At 53.1% G+C, this 24,628-nt stretch overlaps 1 protein-coding gene across 1 annotated transcript in view; it reads left to right on the top strand.

The window, feature by feature from the left end:
- SHANK2 (SH3 and multiple ankyrin repeat domains 2) overlaps positions 1–24,628 on the top strand; it is a gene marked incomplete at its 3' end in the record, with an annotated part of 537,007 nt that overhangs the window by 129,800 nt on the left and 382,579 nt on the right. Inside the window, exons 8-9 of the mRNA XM_082660603.1 lie at positions 6,623–6,739; positions 19,141–19,218. Of these exons, the coding sequence (XP_082516729.1) occupies positions 6,623–6,739; positions 19,141–19,218 (195 nt within the window). The remainder of the gene's footprint in view (positions 1–6,622; positions 6,740–19,140; positions 19,219–24,628) is intronic.

The raw sequence follows: 24,628 nt of genomic DNA, 5'->3' as shown, positions 1-24,628 counted from the left end.
CGGAGGGTGACCGTGCGTGTTGGGGCAGCGGGGGTCACTTTCTCCGGTGCCGGCTCCCTGCCATGATTCCAGCCCCTGACACCCCCTGCGTGGATTCCGAGCATCCAGCACCAGAGCTACCCAACCTCCGGGGTCCCCGCCCCCGGCGGCGCCTTTGGAGCTTGGAGGCCTTCAGCCCAGTTGTCCCATCCTGCTCCGCTATCCCGCGTCACCCGTCAGGGTCCGTCCACCGCCCTCTAGTGGCGGGTTTCTTTTTCGCGCAAGTCCTGCGGAAGCACCTGCGTTATCCAAGCCGCTGTCTTCACCTGCTCTGGCGTGACCGTCAGGAGGGCATCGTGCAGGGTGCTCAGCGAGGAACCTCGCACACTGCCGTCCCCCCGCCCCCGGATTATCTTCCTCCGTCAGGGCTCACGTTCACCCAGCAAACGCTGTCCTCTCCATCTTTTCACACCCCTCCAGCAGCCCTCGCAGACACCCTCGCTGGTCTCTGAGTTAGCCGGGCCCAGAGAGGGTGAGTGACCAGCCCGAGGCTCCCAGCTGGGCTCCCGGCCAGAAGCCTGCTTCTTTGTCCGGCCTCCAGGGCTCTCAGACAGAAGCCACCCCTCTAATGACAAGGCACTTGTGGCAGAAGGAAGTGGAGGGCAGGTGGGTTTGCATCGCCCAGCTGGACTGATTCTAGCCCTGCTGTCTTGGAGAAGCACCTCAGAGTTCTGGGGTCCACAACTCCCTCTGCATGGCAGCCGACAGTTCCTTCCCAGCCGGCTGGCTCCCCATCCTTCCAGGGCACCTGAGTGCCCGCAACCTGACCTGCTCACAGGTGTTGCAGAAGGCTTGCGTGGCTTTCCGGGGTGTTGCCCGGGGCAGGTGTTTAATTGCAAAGGGAGGTCTTCACATCCAGCCCCCAGGCCCCGCGACTGGGGACGCCCGTCCCCTGAATGCTGACTTTGGAAGAGAACTTTTTTGACCTGTCTGCAAACCATCTTTCAACTTGTTATTCAGGTTACTCTAATTTTTTTCATTACAAAAGACATATCTGCTCGACATGAAAGTCTTTAAAACTACGAAGAAACATAAAGAAGGAAGTAAAAAACACCCAAATGCATTCCCAGAACATGGTGGGCCAGATTACGGGGCCTTCACTGAAGTTTTAGTTGCTAAGTGCTTTCACATCCACCGGGGCAGTGCCCGGCACCTAGCTCCGACCAAAGGGAGGAGGGGGGTTTGGCTGTCTCAGGACTTGAGGAAGAGTTGCTGGCGAAGCCAAGGTTCCTGAAGAGGACGCCGTCCCCAGTGAGAGGACAGCTGCTTGGTCTCGTGTTTCCACACACCTTTGTGGGCAGCTATGCCCACAGGACTGGCCCACATGGGGCGTCTCGCTCCCTTCCTCCTTCCCTGAGTCTGTCGATTCCATTTGGAGGATAAGTGAGATTTCCTCCTTGTGCTGTCGGTAGCGTATATTCTGGGCTGGGATTGCAAAACCCTCTCAACATGGCCTGGGTCACCTGAGCAAGTGGCTTACCCTCTCTGAGCTTCTTTGCTAATCTCTAAAGCTGGCTGAGTAACAATTCATAGAGCTGTCAAGACAGTTAAATGATGCATTGACTATAGCGCCTGGCATCTAGTAAGTGCTCAGTAAGTGCTGGCCACGCCCCCATCATAACCATCTTTGTCAGCATTATCATCTGGCCACGCCCCCATCGCCATCATGGTCCTTATCATCTGACCACGCCCCCATCACTGTCATCCTTATCACTGTCATCAGGCCATGTCTGGTTTCCTCTGTGAGGAATGATACTTGGCAGTCAGAGAGCACTTAACCGATTTGCTCACAGGCCTTCACACAGGTCTCATTTGACGCCTGCAATGATTCTGTAAAGGATGCTTTATCATTTGGCCTTACCTTTGTTATTGGTTGCTATTTATTATTTATCATTTTCAAGTGAGGAGTTTTAACTGTAAGGAAATCACCGTTTCTGGCCGCTGCTCCCTCCTGTCCCTCTTCCTCGCTGAGCTCACCCCTGCTCGCCCTCAGCCCTGGGCTCCAAGTCCTTGGCGCTTCCCCTGACCCCACAGTAAGGGACAGGCCCCTGGGGAGGTTCCCTCGTGGTGTGGTCCTGGGTCTCTGTGTGGGTGCTTACTGCCTGCTAACTGTTCTGCTGTCCTATCTCCAGCTTGTCTTATAAAGTACGTATTATAGGAGAAAAGCCTAAGTGTGGTGTGGACGTAAATAATTTTGCCTGTGGCACTGAACCAAGCAGAGCATTTGCAATGCAGTGAACGCCTCATTGCTCCAATTGCATTGCACAACCCCAGGGGGCGCTGTGACACTTGCTGTAAATGTAGGCTTGTAGATTTATCACAACAGGTGTCCAGCAGGTGGCAGTGTAGTGCTTGAAGGAAGGAGCACTCTTTTCCCTAATTTACACCAAATTATGTGTTTGGGGGGGGATGCCCAGCACAGGTCGGTGAATCCCAAATCCCAGATCTTGTGGGGAGTCTATGCCAAATACTCGTGCCCGGGAGATTTGCAGGCAGGAGATGTGGGGCGGAGCCCCACACACACATGCATTTTCCATAAAGCATCTCAGAAAAAAATGGGTAAGCAATGTGAGTGTAAGAGGTGCTGTTTTGTTTTACATTCTAGTTCCTCTCTGACCTCTGTCCATCCTTTTAATCTGTCTCCCAAGGGCCAGAGAGGACAACACCGTTTTCAGAAAAAGGACAGAGGGTTAGCACGGCTTATCTTGGGGGAGGACAAATTCTTACTTTGATAAGCTTTGAGGTCCTTATGTCAAGCAAGCACTCATTTCTTTTTTTTAACTGTGAATGAGTATTTAATTTCAAACTTTAAGAGGAGTTGCAAAAGCAACACAGAGTTCTCCCATATTCCCTTCATTCAGAGACCACATTTGAGTTTTTCCAAAGGATCCAGTCCGGGATCCCGCAGGAGCCCTTCCATCTGGGAGACTTCATAAGTCTTCCCTAGATTCTCTCAAGGGGCTCTTTTGAAGATTATGGGGCAGTCATTTTGGAGACTGTCTCCCAGTTTGGGTTTGCTCAGTGTTTCCTCGTGATGAGATGCAAGATGTGCATGTTTGCAGGAATGTCATGGAAGGGACGTGTGTTTCTGGCAGTCCTGTTACGTGGCAGGTGGTGACCATTTGCTGTTATTGGTAATGTTCACTCTGACCCCCTGATCACGGGGAACCTGCCAGGTTCTCCACCCTAGTTTTCTCTTCCCTTTGAAGTTAGTATTTTGTGGGACCTTTAGACTATTTTAGAAAACCCGTTTTCTCATCTCCCTCTCCCCTGCTAGTTTTAGCACCCAGTGGTATTTCTTGTCTGAATTAAGTAATTCATTGGAGATTCTCTAAATCTAAATGGAGATTTTCTACTCCCATCCTTGCTTCTCACGCTAATTCGTTGGCTTTCTGTCATCAGGAAGAGCTTTCTCTTCTTGTTTATTTATTCACTTATCTGTAGCAATGTGGTTTCGTGGATGTCTGTTTATTCATCAGGTAACCATCTGTTAATGTTGTCCCACTTTGGGTCCAGGGAGCCGCATCAAGGTGGCCTGTGTGTCCTGTGGACACACCCCCATCCTTTCTGGCGCACTTCCTTACCTTCTGGCTTACCTTCCACAAGGTATTCCAGGCTCATCTCGTTCTTTTCCTGCCTCAGCCCTGGAATAGGCCATCTCTGTAAGAAGCCCTTGTTCTTTCTTCTGAGTTCAGTAAGTCCCTTACATACGAACCTTCAAGTTGCAAGCTTTCGAAGATGCGAATGGGTGTCCGCATGTCCAGTCACGTAACTTCGTTCCCGTGTCTGGCGTTATCTGCAACCTAGGCTAACTTTGTTGCACTTACGAACAAATTGGACTTACGAATGCCCCCTCAGAACTGAACTTGTTCATGTGTAGGGGGACTTACCGTCTAGAGTGGTATTTAGAACCCAAGATCCGAGTATTAAGTGTGCTCACTGCTTCCGGGCTTTTGCTGATCCCGGCCGCTCTCAGGAGGGGGAGTTAGGGACACACGTCCTCGCACGTCCACGTGTTCCTACACATTACTTTTTTGCTTTTCTCTATATTGAAAACCGTGTGCTTATACTGATAGCTCTTGTTCCTGTCCAGTACCACAGAGTTTATTCTGGTTTTCTCCCGCGCTGGATTAGTAACTCCCTTTCTTTGACGGTGGGAAACCTGCTCCCATTTTCCTCCATGCATTTACCTGTTGCTCAGCCCCCCTGAATGCAGCCAGTCTGCCGACTGGTCTGGCCAGCACCTTGCTCAGATTCCCTTCCCCCTTCCCCGTCTGCGAGGCTGCTTCCTCAGCAGGTACGGCTTCTATCACGCAACAGCCGGTGGTTTAAAAGAAGAGACGTGCAAAGGAGATCCTTTAAAGGAGTGAATGGTAGAATTTAAGACTGTGGGATTACAGGAGGTTTTTTTGTTTCAGCACTTGTCTGATGTTTCTGGTTTCGCTTGTTTTCAAACAATAGGCTTGGAGAAAGAGGCCCTTGAGGGGGATTCTCTCCCTGACAGTCAGCCCGGAGTAAAAGGCTCTAGTTTACCTTTTTGCATTGATCCTATTGTAACCCTTGGTGGGGAGAACGTGAACGCCATCCCGATGATGTAATGTGAAACCCCACAATTTCAGATGAACCCGGGGAAGAGGAAGGGTGAGTCTGGAGTGATTGTAAAGATGTTTTTTACGCCAACTCTCTTTGTTTTTGACTACAGGACAATTCAATTACGCCCTAACACAGTCTTGCCTCCTGGAAGTTCTTTGGAGAGAGTTGATTAGCCAGGGCTCCTTCAATTGGAGGAACAAAAATCCCAACTCAAACTGGCTTAAGGGGAAAATTAAAATTATGCCTAGGCTTACATCCTGAAAAACCCAGGCCCAGTTGTAGCTGAGAGGGGTCCACGGGGCATCTGCTGCTTGGCCGTGCGTGCGTGTGTGTGTGTGTGTGTGTGTGTGTGTGTGTGTGTGTCTTGTTTTCTCTCTCCTTCCTTTAGCTCCCACTTCTCCCTTCCTCTGCACTGGTGGCCCCAGCAGCTCCGGCTTCTGTGGCTTTTTTGCTGGCCACCTTGGAGGAAAGAGAGAACTTCATTTTCTCAGTGGTTCTGACAAATGTTCCAGTCTCGTCTTCACAGGCCCCCGAGAGTCACTTGGGCATCCCCAGCCCACGCCTGTGGCCGGAAGATAGATTGTTCTGTGTCCACTGCAGGCATGGGGGGTGGGGCAGGCCCCCAGACCTCTGGGAGTGGGGTCGGGTGTACCCCAGAGGAAGAGGCAGGCGCTGCTGCCACAAGAAGGGAAGGCGGGTGGGCAGGGAAAAGCCGTATCTTCAGGAACGATCTGCTCTGTAAACGGATGAGATGATATTACGGGCAGCACAGGGGTTGTTAGTGGGTGTTTCTCAGGGCTTTTTTTTAAAGCTCATCCAATTACTAGTCCCCGTGTCTTTCCTGTCATCTCTCCTCTCTATTAATTGGCGAGGTGTAGCTCTTTGTCGTGGACTGTGCAGAGGTGAAACCCCCCTCCATCTGTCTCAGTTATCGGAAAGGCAGGATTACTGAGCCCTTCTTCCTCTGGCTACCGTGCAGCCCCACCCAAACCACCCACAGCTGCCTGGCCTGGCCTGGCCGGCCGTCTCCCCGCCGGGCGCTTCCCCACCCTCGGTGTGAGCGGTTCTGGATCAGAACCCCCGCTTCCTGCCTTTCACGTCTCCCTATCCGGTTGTCACCCCACCAGAGGGACAGTGGGTCTTACACCCTTGGCACTGCCCATCACTGGGTGCCCAGGAAGTGCCGGTGGATGGGGTGGGGTTAGTCGGATATGACTTGCTTCCCAAGGTCAAGTGTTGCTCCAGCATCGAGCGGCATGGACCTCTGCTGGACCTGGACGGCAGCCCCTTGGTCACAGTACGGGGCCCTCCCTGCTCCCTGTGAGCTGCAAGGGGTGGGGGGCAGCTGGCCTGTCCCTGAGCATCACTGGGGGTCCTTTCAGGCCCCTTATTCATGTGACTCTCATGAGAACCCTGGGAAGAGTAGGGTTTCCATTTACACATGAAGACAGAGGCTCAGTGAAAGCTCTGGAAAACGAGGCCAGATCTGGTTGACCCCAGAGCCCTGTTGGCTCATAAATCACACATCACCCCCTAGAAGGGCTCAGAAAAGGGGGGGGCTGCCCCTTGCCTTGAAGAGGACGGGCGGGATCTCTTCCCAGGACACAGCCCGGTCCATGCACCGCTCCTGGCTGTTTTCACGCCTCCTCCGGGGTGGGGAGCTTGGATAAACAACACCTGGGACGGAGCACCCTGGTCTGCATTTCCTGGTCGCTGAGGCCGGGGGCAAAGACATGCCCTGGTCTCTCTGGGCTTCCCGGGCCTCGGGACTGAATGGAAGGAACGGGGGCCCCTTTGCAGACCCCCCAGTCGAACAGCTGAGCACAGTCTTCAAACCCAATACGAGCTCCTTCTCCTGATTCCCCAGGGGTCTGAGGTGTGGGACCTGGTCCAGAATGGGGGCTGGGCTGTGTTGGCCACACCGTTGGTTCTGGGGGCGCCCGGTGCGTCCCGGGCAGCTCCCGGGTCACAGCATGGACTCTCATTTCAGGCCTGCAGGTACGGACACGTGCAGCACCTGGAGCACCTGCTCTTCTACGGGGCTGACATGGGGGCCCAGAACGCCTCGGGGAACACTGCCCTGCACATCTGCGCCCTCTACAACCAGGTCAGTGAGCAGGGCAGCTGCCCCACACCCTCCGTAACCACGTGGGCACCGGGGCCAGGGCTGTGCTGAGTGCTTTGCAGGTGGATGTCCAGCTTCAGCTGCCGGCACAAAGTCCCACAGGTGGGACGGCTTAAACAGCAGACGTTTATTTCTCACAGTCCTGGCTGGACGTCCCAGATCAAGGTGCCAGCCTGCTTGGTTCCAGGAGAAGGTCGTCTTCCTGGTTTGGGTTTGCATGACTCCTCTCACTGTGTCCTTACATGTGGAGAGAGAGAACGAGCACTGGTGTCTCTTCTTCTAAGGACACTAATCCTATCAGATCGGGGCCCCACCCTCATGACCTCATTTAACCTAATCACCTCCTGAAGACCCATCTCCAGATACAGTCACGTTGGGAGGTTAGGGCTTCAACATAGGAATCTGGGGAGACACACTCAGTGCAGAGCAGGGAGTGGTACTCACCTGCTTCTTTGAGAGTGGTTATCCCTGTTGTAGAGAAGAAAACTGAGCCACAGGAAGTGAGGGGAGGGTCCTGGGGCACAGCTGGTACAGTCAGAGATGGGCATCGAAACCCCCATGGCTGAGGGTGCAGACTCTGCGGTTATGGTGTCACACGTACCCCACAGGGGGTCTCTACTGGGGCCTGGGGGGGGTGCGGGGTGGAGCCATGAAATGGGGAAGGGTGTGGCTGACAGAGCCCCCAGGACAGTTATGGTGCCCCACCAGACCCCAACAGGACCACCATGAAACAGAGGCAAGCCTTACATCACTACATGTACAAACGTGTCCCCAGTGGGCTTTTCTTTTCAATTCCTTTTGAATTGTGGCTAAATATGTAAAACATGACAAACATTTGACTGTCTTAACTATTTTTAAGCATGCAGTTCAGTGCATTATTGTATGACCATCCCCTCCATCCCTCTCCGGAACTTTCCATCCTCCCAAACTGACACTCTGTCCCCACTAAACGTTCACTCCCCATGCCCTTCCCAGCCCCTGGCCCCCACCAGCTACTCTCTGTCTCTGTGGATTTGACTCCTCTAGGGACCTCATGGGAGTGGAATCACGCAGTATTTATCTTTTTGTGTCTGGCTTATTTCACTGAGCATCATGTCCTCAAGGTTTATGCACGTTGTAGCTTGTGACAGAATTTCCTTCCTTTTTAAGGCTGAGTAATCTTCCATTGTGTGGATGGACCACATTTTGTCCGTTCATCTGTCAGGGGACATGGGTCACCTCCACCTCTTGGCTGTTGTGAATAGTGATGCCGTGAACGTGCAAATCTTTCTTCAGGACCCCACTGTCACTACTTTTGGGGACACACCCACAAGTGAAGCCTCGATGAGAACAATTTGTACAAAACCCACAGTCTTCCGTGTGAGATGGACTGAAAACCAAGGCGAGCTGGGAGTGAGTGTGCTCGGGAAGCAGCAGGGGTGGGATGCGACTCCTGCCCCCAGGCATGCCTCCTAAATGACGGGGCACACACCCCGTGCAGTGTGACCACTGGGCTACCGTGTGAGGAGTGAAGCTGAGAGCCTCTGGTCCTGCTGAGAGGCAGGGGGAGGCCAGAAGTCGGCAGGGGGGCACGTGGAGGGGTGTGGGAAGGGGCTGGCTCCCCGGAGATGGGTTGGGGCACTGCTTCAGGGGGGGTGTTAGTTTCCTTGGTGCCTGAAGTCAAGATAGTTCCTGGATATCACTAGTAAGGGCTCCTCTGTCCTTTCTTCTTTTATTCTTCTCTTTCTCTGATTTCAGGGAACTTAAGGTCTGGAGCAGGGAGGTGTGGACACTCCACAGAGCAGCTGAGCAAAATAGGGGTGGGGGGGTCTACCACCTAGAGGAACAGAGGGGAAATCATGGATTAGGGTGACTGCTGGGGGCCCCTAAGCTGTGTGCACTCTGCTTATCCTCTCTCTGCCATCCAATCCAAAGCAATGATTCCATCTTTTTGAGTGAAATCTCCAGCCTTTGCCTACACCCAAGTCCTTTCCCTGCTCACTCCATGGCTACTCCATCCCAGGCCCCTCCAGCCACTCTGTAATCCCACTTTGCTTCTAGCTATTGAAACCTCCTAGATTCTTTGCCCTAGAAAACTCCTATGCATCCTTCAAAACCCAACTGAGATATCCTGCCCTCAGTCAAGCCTTTTCTTGATGAGCCCCTGATAGAGTTAGTTGTACTTTTTACTCTGTAGCCCTTTGCAGTACAGCCAGGGTGAACTGCCCAGGATCAGGTCGTTATTAGGCCTTACCTGTCTTCCCTACGGGCATCCCCTCCCCGCTTGGGCTCACCTTCTCAGGGGCGTAAACCACCATCTTTCAGGGTGTCCCCTGCTCCTGGCACAGGAGAGCAGCTCAGCCAGATGAGGTTGGGGAAGAATTTCAGTTTGACTCCAAGGAGTATTCTGAGAGCTGCTGGCCAGCTCCTCAATGAAAGCATACTGATGGGATTTGCACGCAGCTGGGGCCCTAGGTGTTCCAAGGCATTTGGATGTTGGAATGGCTTTATGAGCACGGAGAGATCTTGCTCGGCTGCACTAGAAAAACACGCATCGTGAACCTTGGCTTTGGTTGGTAAAACATCTGTGCCAACGTGTGCTTCTTAATTATTGCCTTAGAGGGAAAAAACATTCCTTAATTGTCCCCAGTAGATTTTCAGCATATTTTGTCATAAAAAAAAAAACAAAACAAAACCCAGAATACCATGTTTTCTGTCTCTTGAAATAATGGTGGACAAGATGGTCTTTGAACACGTAACCTTTCTGTTAGAAAATGTCAAGACGTGTTGGGAATCTGAATTCCGAGTTATTCATGGTGCTGGGTTTGACTGGTGTCACTCTGCCTCCTCCAGATTTGTCTCCACCCTCGGCTGATGAGTGTAGGAGGGCCCAGAGCTGCCCGGGGCTCTCAGGAAAACCCCTCCACTCCTGCCTTAGGTTAGAGGGTCCAGCAGACTTTTTCTGTAAAGAGTCACTTATTAATACTCTGGCTTTTCAGACCACGTGGACTTCTTCACAGCTACTCAACTCTGCCGCTGCAGTGTGAACTTAACCACAGGTGATATGCAGATTAATGTGTGGCTGTGCGCCAATAAAACTTTATTTATAAAACAGGCAGCGGTTCAGGTTAGCCTGTGGGCCCCAGTTTGCCAGGCCCAGCTAGGCATAGAAGGCTGCATCTGTCCTCTCACCAGACGTAAGGTAAGGACAGACTCCCCACTCCAGGGCTGAGTGCCTTCCTCCTAGCGTGCCAGGGAGGCTCCATCAGGGAGTGAGAGCTGTCCCCTCTCCAGTGTCCTGGGACCTCCGGGGCCAGCCTACTGCTGTCCAGCTCCACCCATCTGTCCCTCTGTGGCAGCAGGGGTAGAAGTGCCTTTGGTGGCATCTCCTGTTTCGGACACCCTGCCTTGCATTATGTACCAGGGGCCATCACAGAGGGTCACAGACTGGTGCTTGGTGGCCCCATAGCCCCTGGACAGCATGTCCAGTTGGGAGTCAGCAAGTGTTCTGGGATCCAGCTTCATTAATCCCTCGTGCCCCTTCCCTGGGATGCTAGTGTGACCTTTAACCTTTTCCCTCAGTCCCGCCTCAGCCGTTGAGGCATCTCACTGATGTACTAAGAGAAGCCGGTCCATTCGGCCTCTCAGTGTGATTCAGAGATGCATAGCTCCGTACACACTAACGTCCTTGTGATGACCTGTCCGAGAGGAATGGAGGGAGGGATGGAGATCCCTGAGCCTTTGTCTGGCGCACCCGGCAATGGTACCTAACCTGAAGTCCTGTCCTCCCCAAGTCACCGGTGTGCTGGCCTCCTTGCTGTGTCCACTTTCAATTTCTACATACATGGGATGTGTATGGCTGTGTGAGGCCCGGCTCAGGGCCAACAAGAGAAACTGCTCTGCAACTTCAAGCAGAAAGGGGTGCCGTACAGGGCACTCTGGGGAGAAACGCTGAGAAATAGACTGTCCCAGCTGTGGGGACACAGTGCTTTTGGGTCAGGATGGGAGTCAGGGAAAGGCACTAAGAAGCAGCGTCTAAGTAGAGTTGCAATGCAGGGAGCCATGGCAGTCTGGGTTTCATAAAATCCCTCCTCTGTAATATGGAGATAATTATACCCAGCTTGCAGGGTTGCTAAGAGGCTTAAAATAGAAAGCAAACATATGGCATGCCTGGCACACGGCAGATTTTCAGTAAGAGTGGCTGTAATGGTGATGATTATGGTGTGATGATGGATGGTGACTATGGTGATGATGATGATGGTGGTGGTGATGATGATGGATGGTGACTATGGTGATGATGGTGGTGATGGTGATGGATGGTGACTATGGTGATGATGGTGGTGATGATGGTGGTGATGGTGATGGATGGTGACTATGGTGATGATGGTGGTGATGGTGGTGATGATGATGGATGGTGATGATGATGGTGATGATGGTGGTGATGGTGATGGATGGTGACTATGGTGATGATGAGGATGGTGATGGTGATGATGATGGTGGTGATGATGATGATGGATTGTGACGATGGTGATGGTGATGATGTTTATGGTGTGATGATGGATGGTGACTATGGTGATGATGGTGGTGATGGTGATGGTGATGATGGTGGTGATGGTGATGGATGGTGACTATGGTGATGATGAGGATGGTGATGATGATGGTGGTGATGATGGATGGTGACTATGGTGATGATGGTGATGGTGATGTTTATGGTGTGGTGATGGATGGTGACTATGGTGATGATGGTGGTGATGGTGATGGATGGTGACTATGGTGATGATGAGGATGGTGATGGTGATGATGATGGTGGTGGTGATGGTGATGGATGGTGACTATGGTGATGATGATGATGTGGTGGTGATGATGATGGATGGTGACTATGGTGATGATGATGATGGTGATGGTGATGGATGGTGACTATGGTGATGATGGTGATGGTGATGATGTTTATGGTGTGATGATGGATGGTGACTATGGTGATGACGATGGTGATGATGATGGTGATGGTGATGGATGGTGACTATGGTGATGATGATGGTGACTGTTGTGACGATGATGGTGGTGATGGTGATGTTGACGGTGAAGGTGGTGATTAGGATACTGCCCATACTGCTGTTAATTTGACTTACAAAGCTTCTCATTAAATATGAAAGCATCAAATTTATGGATTGATTGTGTGTTTTATCAATTTTAGGCAGACCTCATCTGTACACTTCTAGTAAAACACACTGTGATCGGAATATTCTCTCTTCCTCTCTTATGAAATCAACTAATTAGGGCTTTGATTGTAAGCAGCAAATTGCATCTAATCTACCAACTCCCTCCATCTGTTGCTGGCTTTCCAGGAGCACCAGAGGGAGGGACGCAGCCTGGTGTTTGTTTTTCCACCTTGGATAAGGAAGGAAGGGAAGGAGTATTAAATATCAAAGGTTACTAGGCCGGGCCAATTTGTCTGGAAGATAGAAAAATAAACCCTGCCTCTCTGGAGCAGGCCTCTTGGTTCTAGTGAGAGCCAAAGTAAAGAGACAGGCTGTGTTCTGTTTGTGTCTCTGTGTCCTGTCCAAATCCCGCAGAGCAGTCGTCATAGTAGCTGGTGGCGGCCTCCGTGGGGGCAATCACGGGGTAATCATCCCCTGGGCGTTGAGGGCGTGTAGAAAGGTGTCCCCACGGTCCTTCCCCTTAGATCCCCCCAACGAGCCTGTGGTGGCTACTGTCGGTTGTCATTCCCTCGTACAGGCCAGGAGATGCAGGTTTGGTGCAAAGCAGCTCCGCTGGTAAATGCCAAAGCTGGGCTTCGAAACCCACCCTGTATTTCTCCTCCCCCAGGCTCTGGCGACACGTTCCTGTAACCCCTCGACTGGGGGGAGGATGGGGCTCCACTGGTCACAAGTCAGGTGAAGGTGCGTGCCACGGTGTGTGTGCCACGGCGTGCGTGCAGCATGGTCTTTGGGGCACCACCCTTCAAAGGAGGGTGGTCTGTGGAGCCAGGTTCCAACCTCGCTCTGGTGACAGCAACTTCCCAGCTCTTTACACTTTAAAATTTTACTGATCGCACGCATCTAGGCTCTTCTTGGGCTTGTGTCTACTTGGACAGGCTCCGTTCAAGGGATCGTTTGAACAGGAAATGAGTTCCTGACTTATAATTTGGAGTGTTGAGTAGTTCACGTCTGTGACACTTATGCGAAGACGGCCTCGGTGCAGTGGCAATGAGAGCTCCGGGGGCGGGGGGACTTGGAAATCCGGAGTTGAAGCCGGCCCATCCTGGGTAGTTTGAAGCAAAACGCTCAGAGCGCCTGTCTTGGCCTTTCCTCCTCCATCTTTGGGCCGCGTGCGCATGCGCAGGCGCCGCCATCTCCTCCGCGTGTCGCCTCGGCTGCACGAGCGCGTCCGCCTTCACTTCTCACCACGTCTGCACCGCAGGCCTCGTCCAGACCTCGCTGGACTCGCAGCCTCCACTTCCTGCCCCTGTTCTCTTACAGGACACTCCAGCCAGACTCCACCCCTTCTAGCTCGGGGCAGCGGGTGGCATCGCCGCGGTCACGCCTTGTCCCCACGCAGCTCAGCCGCTCCGGGGCATCTTCTCTTGGCGTCCGTGCCGCCCACTCCATTGCCCCAGTTCTCCCCACGGTGACCTCAGGCAGGCCTGTCTGTGTCCTTAGGTACCTTCCAGAAAACACCGCCGGCTGGGTCCCAACGTGCCGACTCATCTCTCCCCTGGGCTCTGGCAGTGATGTCCACCCCGTGGCGACATCGCCGTGGAGACGGCGTGGGTGGCTCCTCCCCCTGTGTACATAGTGCCCGACTCTCTGTGGCTCCAGCCTGAAGTCTGGGTGGCCTTACTGGCCCTTACGGCTCCTCTCCCAGGTCTGGTCAGCTCCCTTCTGTCCCCTCCCAGCCTGGCCCAGGCCACTGGCATCCTTGCCCTGGACCGCTGCATTCACCCCCAGCTGCCCCACCCATCTGCCTCCCAGTCTTTATTCCCTCACTTTCTGCAGGACACTGGAGTGGCTTTGTGCCACGTGGGTCAGTCTGCGTTCCCCGTGACCCAGAAGGCCCTTGTCGCTCCCCCCCGCCCCGCAGCTCCTCTCCTGTCCCCTGTCCCCGGCTTCCTGCAGCCCCAGGGCCTTTGCACTTGCTGCTTGCTCTGCCAGGAACGCTTCCCCCCTTTGCCACATGGCTCTTTCCTCAAGGCTGAGGCTCAGCTTGGAGGCCACCGCCTCAGGGAGGCCTTCCCTGACCACCTGCCTCACTTTCTCCATCACATGACCGTCTTGTATGGTCTGCGTGGTGCTGTGTGTCCCCAGGGGCTGGGATGGAACGTGGCGTGGCCAACACTCAGTACCGACTCGTTGCTTGCATGCATGAACACATTTTGGGGGCCTGCGTCTTCATGGGTAAGATGAGAGCGATGTCACCTGGGCTCCTGCAGGGGGTGGTGACCCCAGGGGCTGCATGCCTCGACCAGGACAGGGCGACCCTCAAGGTGCTCGGGGAGGAGAGGAGCGTGCGTTTGTTAGGGGTCATTTCTCCGCAAGTCATGCCCAGAAGATAATTGGATATTCCTCCTGAAGCCTTGGCCCTCAGAACACACAGGTTGTATCTGTACTTGATGGACTTGTTTAAAAGGACGAAGACACACCTCCCTCACAAGGGAACTCGGGCAGCTAGCGGTCATGCAAGGGAAGAGCTAGGCTTCCATTAGCAACGCCTCTGGGTCACAACTTCTCCTTTTCCTCCCTTTCGGAAGCCGCAGTTTTTCACTTAACCCTTCCTGGCCTCTGCTGCCTTACCTGTGAAATGGGCCTCCTACTAGCCCCTTGCAGGGATGCTGTGAGGGTGGAATCAAGGAGCAGGTAGATGTGTTTTCTGAACTGCAAAGCATCCGTGCATGCACACAGACACCCGCACACACACACACCTGTACACACGTGTGCACACACGTGCACAGACATGCGCGCACACACACACACACACACACGTGTGCCTGTGTACACACACACACACACACACACACACAGTGTCATTGTTCAGAAGCCCCGTGAACCACTTGCCCTTCCGTTTTGAAACCGCTCTCCGGGACGTGCTCTCGCTTTGAAGCCTGGTAAATGTTAGAGTCAGGGGGTGCGTACCTTCAGGTTGGTTAATATTGACTCAGAGTTGCCCGTCCGTGGGTGAGCAGAGGAGTCTTCCGGGATCCTGGCTGGATTCCTCCCGGGACAGTGTGCCTGGCATTGCCTGACAAGGGTTTATTCTTAGCTTCATAGGAAACCAACCTCCTTTCTGATGGGAGTTTTCAGTGGAAGCCCTTGCTGAGCGTGGGGAGCGTTTCCAAGGAGTCGCCGGGTCAGGCTCTCGTTCGGGGTCCTGATAGGCCAGTAGCGCTGGGCATCTGAGGCAGCTGGCTGGTCCTCCCAGGCTGCCCTGGAGTCGGGCCAGGGCACACTGAGGCCCAGTGTGAATTCGTTTCAGGGTGAGACCCCCAGGCAGCCTTCGGGTCCCCTGAGCCCCTGGTGGGGTCTGCCCCGCTTGCTGTCTCAGGAATTCACTCTTTCTTCTCTCTCACCTGCACGCCCACACCCCGATGTAACCTGCCCAAGTTCCGCGCATCTCCTGGCTCTGTGTCCCCTCCGTGCCAGGACTCTTTCAAACGCCCTCGGCTTTTTGTCTCTCATTGCAGACGTTGCTTGCTGAGGCACGATAGCACGGCCATTTTAATTAATTAAAGTAATTTAATTGTAATTAACAAGGGGGTTGTAATTAACAAGACCCAGCTAGGTGTAATTCGAGGGGAGAAGGGGATGCTGGAGCGGGTTCTGGAAACGCAGCCAGGGGTAGGGAGGCCGGGGCAGGACTGGAAAGCTCAGGGGTCTGTGTTTGACTAGAGCTTGACCTACAGACCCAGCCGAGCGGGAGTTGAGACTGGAATGCAATAACAGGACCCGGGCGCGGTCTTCACCGGCCTTCAGTCCCCTTGAAGTAACGCCCGGGACTCTTCTTTTAAACCCTGGGTTCCGCTGCACCCCAGATATGAAAGGTGTGTTTGCCACGCATAGTACATCTTTTTAAATTTTCTCAAATGCTTTTAGTTACTCAAAGCACTGCGAACGCTCGTGGAAAAGGTGCAAACAGTGTAGACAGAGCCTCAGGTTTCCCTGCAGTTCCCACGCCTATATTGTGGCGCGGGTCCTGCCCACTATCTGAACCCGGGCACGAGCTCACACACTCACGGCTGTTTCAGGACACAGTGGGGCTCCTGGCGAGTGTGTCCTTCCACTGCCTTTTTCTCTCCTAACCTCTATCTTCAGGTGTTCTTCACGCATGCCACCCCACGGGGGCTGTCCTCACTCCTGACAGCCCCATGTCCCTCTGCCCCTTCTTGGGGACCCACCCCGACGTGGACCGCGGGCCCCCTCTTTGCCCACAGCGGTCCACGAAGGCAGCCTCCTCCAGGCCCGTGCAGCAAGCACCCCTAAGTCTGCAGTGACCCTCAGAGCCACCCAGGGGTACAGCTGAAGCCCCGGGACCCCCGCAGCCCGACGACAGTCTCCCTGCAGAGCTCAGATCCACCCCACCCCCGGCCGCGGGTGTGCGAGCAGCTCCCGCCCTGTCCGAGGCCTCCCTGACCGCGGCTCAGAGAACAAGAGTCCCTCTGCCTCGGCTCCTGTGTGCTGCGTGCACAAGTGGTTTCCTCATTAAAGTCATCATCGTGCAGTGGAGGCCCCAGGGGGGCCCTCGCCCAGGTCACAGGGACCAGGGTCGCCCCGGCTGTGCTTTGCTTGACCCAGATGTGCTCTTGGCTGGACCTCGCGGTCAGAGAGTGAACTTCCTGCCGGCGTTCTCAGCAGGCGTGCTCCCCTGTCTCTGTCTATCTCTGCGTCTCCCTTGGTCTCTGTGTCTCTCTTGTTCTCTCTCTGTCTCTCTCTCTGTGTCTCTCTTGGTCTCTCTGTCTCTGTCTATCTCTGTGTCTCCCTCAGTCTCTGTGGTCTCTTGGTCTCTGACTCTGTCTCTATCTCTTACTTTTCTAATACGTGACACGTTTATTGAGATATAACTCACACACCATACAGTTTGCCCATCTAAAATATACCGTTCAGTGTTTTTCAGTCTGTGTACACGGTTGGGTAACCATTCCCCACGGTCAGTAATAGAACGTTTTCATCACCGCAGACCACTCCCCAGCTCCCACCCTCCCTGGGCACCGCCCACCCGCCTTGCTCTGGATTTTCAGCTTTCGTCTCAGGCCTCCTCTTTCTCCAGGTCCTCCGGCGCGTGCCGTGTGCCCCGGCCTTGGCCCTACTCTTCCCAGGACAGCAGGTCCCCTTGGGCCGGGGTGGGGCTGTTGGCCTGGCCCCGTAAGCAGGCCCCTGGGGGGACCCTGGTCAGTGGCTTCATTTATTCATCACTGTGCCGTTGCCGCGTGTCCGCCCTGGGTGACCACGCCCATTGCCTCTGCTCTGGACTCTATAGCTGGAGGTGGACCAGGGAGATGGGCCCAGGGCTGGGGTTTGACCACGACCTGCACTGGAGCCCCTGTGCAGAGACCTGTAGAAGTCGGAGCGGCCCAGCTGCGTGAGGCGCCGGCACCTGCGGGCACTTGATCATCCAGACGCTCTTCCCAAAGTGTAATTTGCCCGTCGTAACAGCCCAGCTGCATCTATTAGGCAAGGTGTTCATGTCGCCACTGCTTCTATAGCCGTGTGCTTCCACTTGTCTTTTTTTTTGCCGCACCATGAAGCTTACGGGATCTCAGTTCCCCGACCAGGAATTGAACCCAGGCCATGGCAGTGAAAGCCCGGAATCCTAACCACTAGGCCACCAGGGAACTCCCTTGCGCGTGTCTTTTTATCCGTGGGTAGTTGTCCCCACCCTCCCCATCAGGAGTTTCAAAAGGGTTGGCCTCTCCGGGTGAATAGTAGATGCTCAATAAGTGGACGGGAATAGATTGATTTTCATTGTACAAATCCACAAGAAATGACTATTGACTGCCTTTTAAAAACGTTAGAAAATGTAGGTACAGAAAATAATAATAACAAAAGATTTACTCCGTCATCCCTTCTCCTTCCTGAGAAAGTAAAACCCCTTAACTGGTGACATCTTTCCAGACATATTCTTTGCTTTCTAGAATACTGGCTTTAAAATGTAAGTGAAATTCAGCTATATCATTGTTCTAAGACTCACGTTTTCTACTTAGACGTTCTTGGGTATTTTTCTTGTCAGTTTATATCGGTCTGCCTTCTTGTTTTTGCTACCACTGCCTCGGCAAAGAATGTTCTATGGAGAACAGTATGGAGGTTCCTTAAAAATCTAAAAATAGAGCTACCATATGATCCAGCAATCCCACTCCTGGGCATATATCCAGACAAAACTGCATTCTATTCAGAAAGATACATGCACCCCAATGTTCATAGCAGCACTATTGACCATAGTCAAGACATGGAAGCAACCCAAGTGTCCACTGACAGAGGAATGGCTAAAGAAGATGTGGTACATATATACAATGGACCCTTACTCAGCCATAAAAGAATGAAATAATGCCATTTGCAGCAACACGGATGGACCTAGAGATGATTATACTAAGTGAAGTAAGTCAGACAGAGAAAGACATATCATATCGCTTATACGTGGAATCTAAAATATGACACAAATGAACTTATTTACAAAACAGGGAGAGACTCACAGACATAGAGAACAAACTTATGGTTACCCAAGTGGAAAGAAGAGGAGGGGAAGAAGGACAAGTTAGGAGTTTGGGATTAACATATATAGACTACTATATATAAAATATAGATAGCAAGGACTTACTGTAGAGCACAGGGAACTATGTTCAATATCTCGTAATAACTTCTAATGGAAAAGCATCTGAAAAAGAATATACATATATATGTATAACTGAATCACTTTGCTGTACTTCTCTGAAACATTGTAAATCAACTATACTTCAATAAAAAGTTGTTTGTTTTGGGAAAAAAAGAAAAGAATGTTCCAGAATGATTCCCACTTTCTTTTATTTTAGAACATTTTTGCCACCTCCAGGTTTTCTCTTCCTTTTTTTCCTTTTGTATTTTACTTGCAGCTTTTCTATTACGTATTTTATACGCACGTGCAAAGCTCTCTGTAGATGGTCTTAAAAAAGTGGAATCACTGGCCGTGGGATGGATGTATTTGAAATTTTTGTAGATTCTGCTGAGCTGCTCTCCAAAGTCTTTGCAGCAGTGAAGCTTCAGCTGACAGCATCCAGGGCCTGTCCACCCTCCTCCTGGCCCCTCCGACGAACAAAGATGCCCTCCTGTTGACTTTGCGTTTTCGTTTCTCTGAATTCTTGTGAGGTCGCCCTGTGAACAGGCTTCTCTAGAGGATGCCTGTGCCACCGCTTTACACACGGATCTCTTCTTCCTTCTCTGCAGGACAGCTGTGCCCGCGTGCTGCTGTTTCGGGGTGGAAATAAGGACTTGAAGAACTACAACAGCCAGACCCCGTTCCAGGTAAGCGGACTCATCAACCCCCCGAGACGCCGTGTCGTCGCGTTCCCACACATCCTCTGTGTGTGCTGACACGAGCTCAGCCCTTCCGTCGGGGACGGGGTCTGTGTGTGGAGCTGCGGCCCTATTTCAGTTTGCCGGTCCACACTGGCTTCCTTCCAGTGAGACCGAACAGCATCGCTAATGCAGCGATGCCTCCAGGGGGGCGATTCACGCAGGCAGCTTGGGAAAGGCAGCAGAGACGTGAATGCCGTTCACTGCAGCAGCTGTGGGGCAGTCCTGGCTTCGTGCTGATCCTGGGAATGGGGAGATCTTGGTAAGAATCTACCGGGAGGGAGCTGGCTTGCCATCATCCGGTGCCCTCACCCGGCCTGCTATCCTCGGTGAAGGGTGAACGACCGGGTCCAGAGTGGCTGTGGGGTTACATGGTGGAGTGAGAAGCCAGGGTCCTGATTTTTTTAATTGTGGTAAAATACGTATTGCACAAAACGTCCCGTCGTAGTCACATCAATGTGTACAGTTCAGTGACCTTCAGCACACGCACGATGTGGTAGCATCACTTCTGTGTAGTTAAGAACTTTTTCATCACCCCAAGGAAAACTGTACCCACCGACAGTTCCTCCCTGTTCCTCCCTCCCGCGGCCCCTAGGCAACCACTCATCCGCTCTCTTCCCTGTGGACAGGCCTCTTCTGGACATCTCATGGGGAGGGAATCGTACAATAGGTGGTCTTCTGTGTCTGGCTTCGTTCACTCAGCATTACGCTTTCAAGGTCCATCTGTGTTGTAGTGTGTATCGCTGCTTCCTCCTTTTTTACGGCTAATATCCCATTTTATAAACATGGGGCTCGTGGAACTTTGAGGCAGCTGGCCAGATGGTTTAGGGTGGAAAAGCTTGTTTTTTTGGCTATAACTCTTTCAGAGTTATTGAAATGCTTTCTCATCCTAAACACAGCCCTCTCCGCTCGAACTGAACGTTGAGGTGACCGCGATTCTTTTTATTTGGAAATAAGTTTTGCATCTTATTGAGCTGAGAGAGGTCTTTCATTTAGACCTGGCTTCCACGGGAGACTTGACCAATCCTCTCCTTAGATATCACTAATACAGACGAGCTTGAGGCCTTGAAAATGAACCAGTTCCCTCCCCAGACTGGGCTGGATGTCTAACAGTCATCATTAACCACTTTGCTCAGTTCGTGAGAACTGACGGGCCCGGACTTTACCCTGAATCCGTGGCTTGAAGATACGTAATGGGAAATGGGTCATGGAAGTGAGTTCCTGCTGTGCTAATGGGTCTATAAAGACTGCGGTTTCGCCCCAAAAGCCTGTTCTCTTTCCAATGGTGATGATGAGGGAGCCGTGGGCTCTTCCCACTTCGTGCTGGGACACATCTGCCCTTTTGGGCTCAGCAGTGGGTTGGTGGCCTTGGTTTAAATATTTTGTTGCCATTAAATAATATCTTTCTTTGGTCCTTTTTTTTTTTTTTTTGAAGTCAGAACGGTGCTTAAATTGCTTAGAAAAGAGCAGCTAATGCCCTTTGATTCATGGTGAAGGCGTAGGTGATAGAAGAGAGCCATTTCTCCCCGTCTGGGCAAAGGTTTGTAACCGCCACCTGGCGCTCCAGGGGAGTGAGTTGGGCACGGCGTCCAGGACAGAGTATCACTGTCCGTGACCTCCCTGTGAGTCCCCACTCCTGTCCCGTCACCACGGGCAGCAAGCACCTAGTGCAGGGACACCCCTTCTTCCAGGAGGCCTGGCAGGAAGCGTCGTGCACCCTCCTGGCAGCAGATTTGCGCCAGCTCAGACCCGAGGCCATCTGTCTCTATTTTGCTAACGATAATCAAGTGCCCCAAATGATTCAGGAAGACAATTATGCAAACACGCTTGAATAATAGGACTTTGTGCCCTGCAGACACTGTCCATGTAGGGCGGAACCAAAGCCTGGGATGCTTGCTCTGCACGCCCAGCACGGGCTCCGACTGCGTGTGCCGGGAGCTGGTCTCCCCCTCACGTCTCCCCACCTTCTCGTGTTTTCATGGCACAAAGAGACTTAATTCAGGCTTCGGAGCCTAGCGTGTAAAACGTCCCCAGCATTCACGGTCCTTCCCTCCCGGTGAGGAATCAACACCACTGATTTCGGGGGGAATGATGGCCTGCCCCACCATTTAACAGGGATCCAGTGTGTCCACCTGGGAAGCTTTGATGATACTCAGCTGCTGTTGTGGGCGTGGGCTTTTCTAAGAAACCGTGGAATATTTGACAGACTTCATCTGGCCAAGCTTTGCTTAATGATTTAATCCAAAGGCTGGAGCAGCAGCAGCAGGACTCAGGGACTTGAGAGAAAGGCAGACCCCCAGGCACCCAGAATCTGAAGCTTGGGCGCAGGGCTTCGGGTCCTGTGTTCTCACAAGCCCCCTAGAGACGCTGACATCCACTCAGGCGTGAGAATCAAGAGAGACAGAGGTGAATTTCTGAAGGAAGTGGTGACGGCGGTGACGGCAGTGATGATTGTGATGTGGTGACAGTGGTGACGGTGACGGCGGTGATGGTGGTGATGATTGTGATGTGACAGTGGTGACGGTGACGGCGGTGACGGCGGTGACGATTGTGATGGTGGTGACGGTGGTGATGGTGGTGACGGCGGTGATGGTGGTGATGATTGTGATGGTGGTGACGGTGGTGACGGCGGTGACGGCGGTGATGATTGTGATGTGGTGACAGTGGTGACGGTGACGGCGGTGATGGTGGTGACGGTGGTGATGATTGTGATGGTGGTGATGGTGGTGATGGCAGTGACGTGGTGACAGTGGTGACAGTGGTGACGGTGGTGACGGTGGTGATGGTGGTGACGGTGGTGACGGCGGTGACGGCGGTGATGGTGGTGACAGTGGTGACGATGGTGATGGTGGTGATGGTGGTGACGGTGGTGACAGTGGTGATGGTGGTGACAGTGGTGATGACGGTGACTGAATCAGCCCGGGCCACCATCACAGAGTACCACAGGCTCAGGGGCTTAAACGACAGACATTTATTCCTCACAGTCTGGAGGCTGCAAGTCCAAGGTCAACGTGCTGGCAGACCTGGTTCCTGGTGGGGGCTCTCGTCCTGCACCTACTCATTGGTATTTCTTCTGTGCAACATGTAGAAAGAGAGAGAGAGAGAGAGAGCTTTCTGGTGTTTCTTCCTCTTCTTGTAGGAACAAGAATCTCATCTGATTAGGGCCCCACCCTTATGACTTCATTTGAACTTAATTACGTTTCTAAAGGCCCTATCTACAAATATCATCACAACGGGGCTTAGAGCTTCAGCATATGAATTCTGGGGGAGACAATTCGGTCCATAACATTGATGACGATGTTGGTGGTGTTGATGGTGGTTAGGGCATTGATGATCATAGTGATGATGATGAATTCCCAGTTGCACAGAATGTTTTTCTAGAAAATATTTGTTTGTTTATTTGGCTACACTGGGTCTTAGTTGCGACACGTGGGATCTTTTAGTTGCGGCATGTGGGATCTTTTAGTTGCGGCACACGTGTGAGATCTAGTTCCCTGACCAGGGATCGAACCCAGGCCTCCTGCATTGGGATCGTGGAGTCTTAGCCACTGGCCCACCTGGGAAGTCCCCAGCTGCACAGAATCTTAAAGCTCACAGATGCTCTTTTGTGTGTTCTCGTTTAATGTTCAACAGCCCAACACGGTAGGCATTTTTTTGCCCAATGTATAGGACACGTGGAATTAGAGACGTTAAGCCTCGGAGTCCTGAATCAGTTAGTGGCCGAGTCTGTGAGCCCCAGGCCTTCTGACCACGGGTCCAGGGCTCTGTGGTCTGGGGTGAGGCAGGCACATCCTTCTGGCCTGTGATTCATCTTGCATCCTGAGATGGAGCGCACAGCATCAGGGATTCCTTGCTTTTTGGATCGCTCAGTCCAAGGGAGCAAACCTGTCCTGGTTCTGAAGATGAAGAGAAATGGGAAGGAAGGAATTCTGCGGAGGTGGAAGGTCTAAGTGAAGGGGGAGTACAGCTGGGGTGGGGGACAAAGGAATGGCCATCTGCAGGTGGGCTGTGATGTGCGCTGGGTTAGGCGCCGGTGCGTGAAGGTGCCGTGTAGGTGTGGTTCACATCTGCAGTTGACTCAGTAAAGGAGATGAGCCTTCCAGGACGTGGTGGGGCCTCATCCCATCAGTCGGAGTCCTTGGGAGCAAAAACGGGTTCCTGAGAAGAAGGAATTCTGCCTCCACACTGTAACACGGAGACCCCGCCTAGGGTTCCCGCCACCGGCCTGCCCCACTATCATATGGGCCAATTCCTTAAAAGCAGGAACTTGGGGCACTTGATTATCTGTGCGTGCATGCGTGTGTGAGTGCGTGTGTGTGTGTGTACACATCCGATGGGTCTGTCTCCCTGGAGAGCTCTGGCTGATACCCGGGAGGATTGATTTGAACCCTTCTTGCCCCCAGCAGCTCCATTCCAATGGGCCTTCGTGGTTTTGGAGGTAAGGATTCCAGCCCCTGTGTGTTTGGGGAAGCAGCTCTGCCCCAACACGTGTCACTGTTGTGTCCTCCTCAGCTGCTCATCAGATGTCCAGAAGCAGAGAGGGAGGACAGGATGAGGAAGACAGGGAAAGGCAATGAGAGACATTCTGGAAGCTCTAACGTCCAATTGTCATACAGGGAGGGGCGTGTGAGGACAAGATGCCGGGGGACAGAGAAGTCCTGGCCGTGGGGTCTTTTTGGTGAACATCGTGCCCGGGTACGCTGGCTGCCGCCCAGGGAACAGGGGCTCTATGCCCCGCCGGGCACTCAGTCTTTAACACGCGTCATTCCTGATGCTGGTTCCCATCGTCCCCACTGGATGGAGAGGTGGGTGGACGCCGGGGTCTGCAGCTCGAAGGGTACGGTGAGGGTCGCCCACAGCCCGGGGCCCTGAGTCCTTCCTCCACCATCACTCTGGATGTAAGAGGAGGAGAGAGGCCAGAGCCAGGAAGGAGGGGTTTTAAATTCCTCGGGTCTTAGGCAGTAAATCATGGGGCCGAGCCGGGCGTTGGCAGCCGCCCATAAATCCATTTCCTGGAGCCCCTCCCTCTGTGACTGACGCTCTGATGCCCAGGAACTGGCCGAGCCGTCGCATGTTCACTGGGGGCCACTCCACTCTCAGGAATGACCTTGGGTCTCTCCTGGAGTGTCAGATCCCGGCTCTTGTCCTTCAGGTCTATGAGCATCTCCCGGAGCTCTGATGGCGCTTGCTCATCCAGGGCACAGCTGGGGAGGGATGGAGGTTCTCTCAGGTCACACCTGACGCCGTGCAATGCAGTGGTGCCTTGCGAGTGACCAAGTCGCCCCGTCCTTCTCCGTGTGCTCCCAGCTGCTGCTGCTGGGTTGGAAGGCGGCCCAGAGACAAAGGCAGCCTGACACCC

The sequence above is a fragment of the Grampus griseus genome, assembly GCF_964374135.1.
Source record: "Grampus griseus genome assembly, chromosome: 8".
NCBI lineage: Eukaryota > Metazoa > Chordata > Mammalia > Artiodactyla > Delphinidae > Grampus > Grampus griseus.
This window is presented reverse-complemented; position numbering and strand designations above follow the sequence as displayed.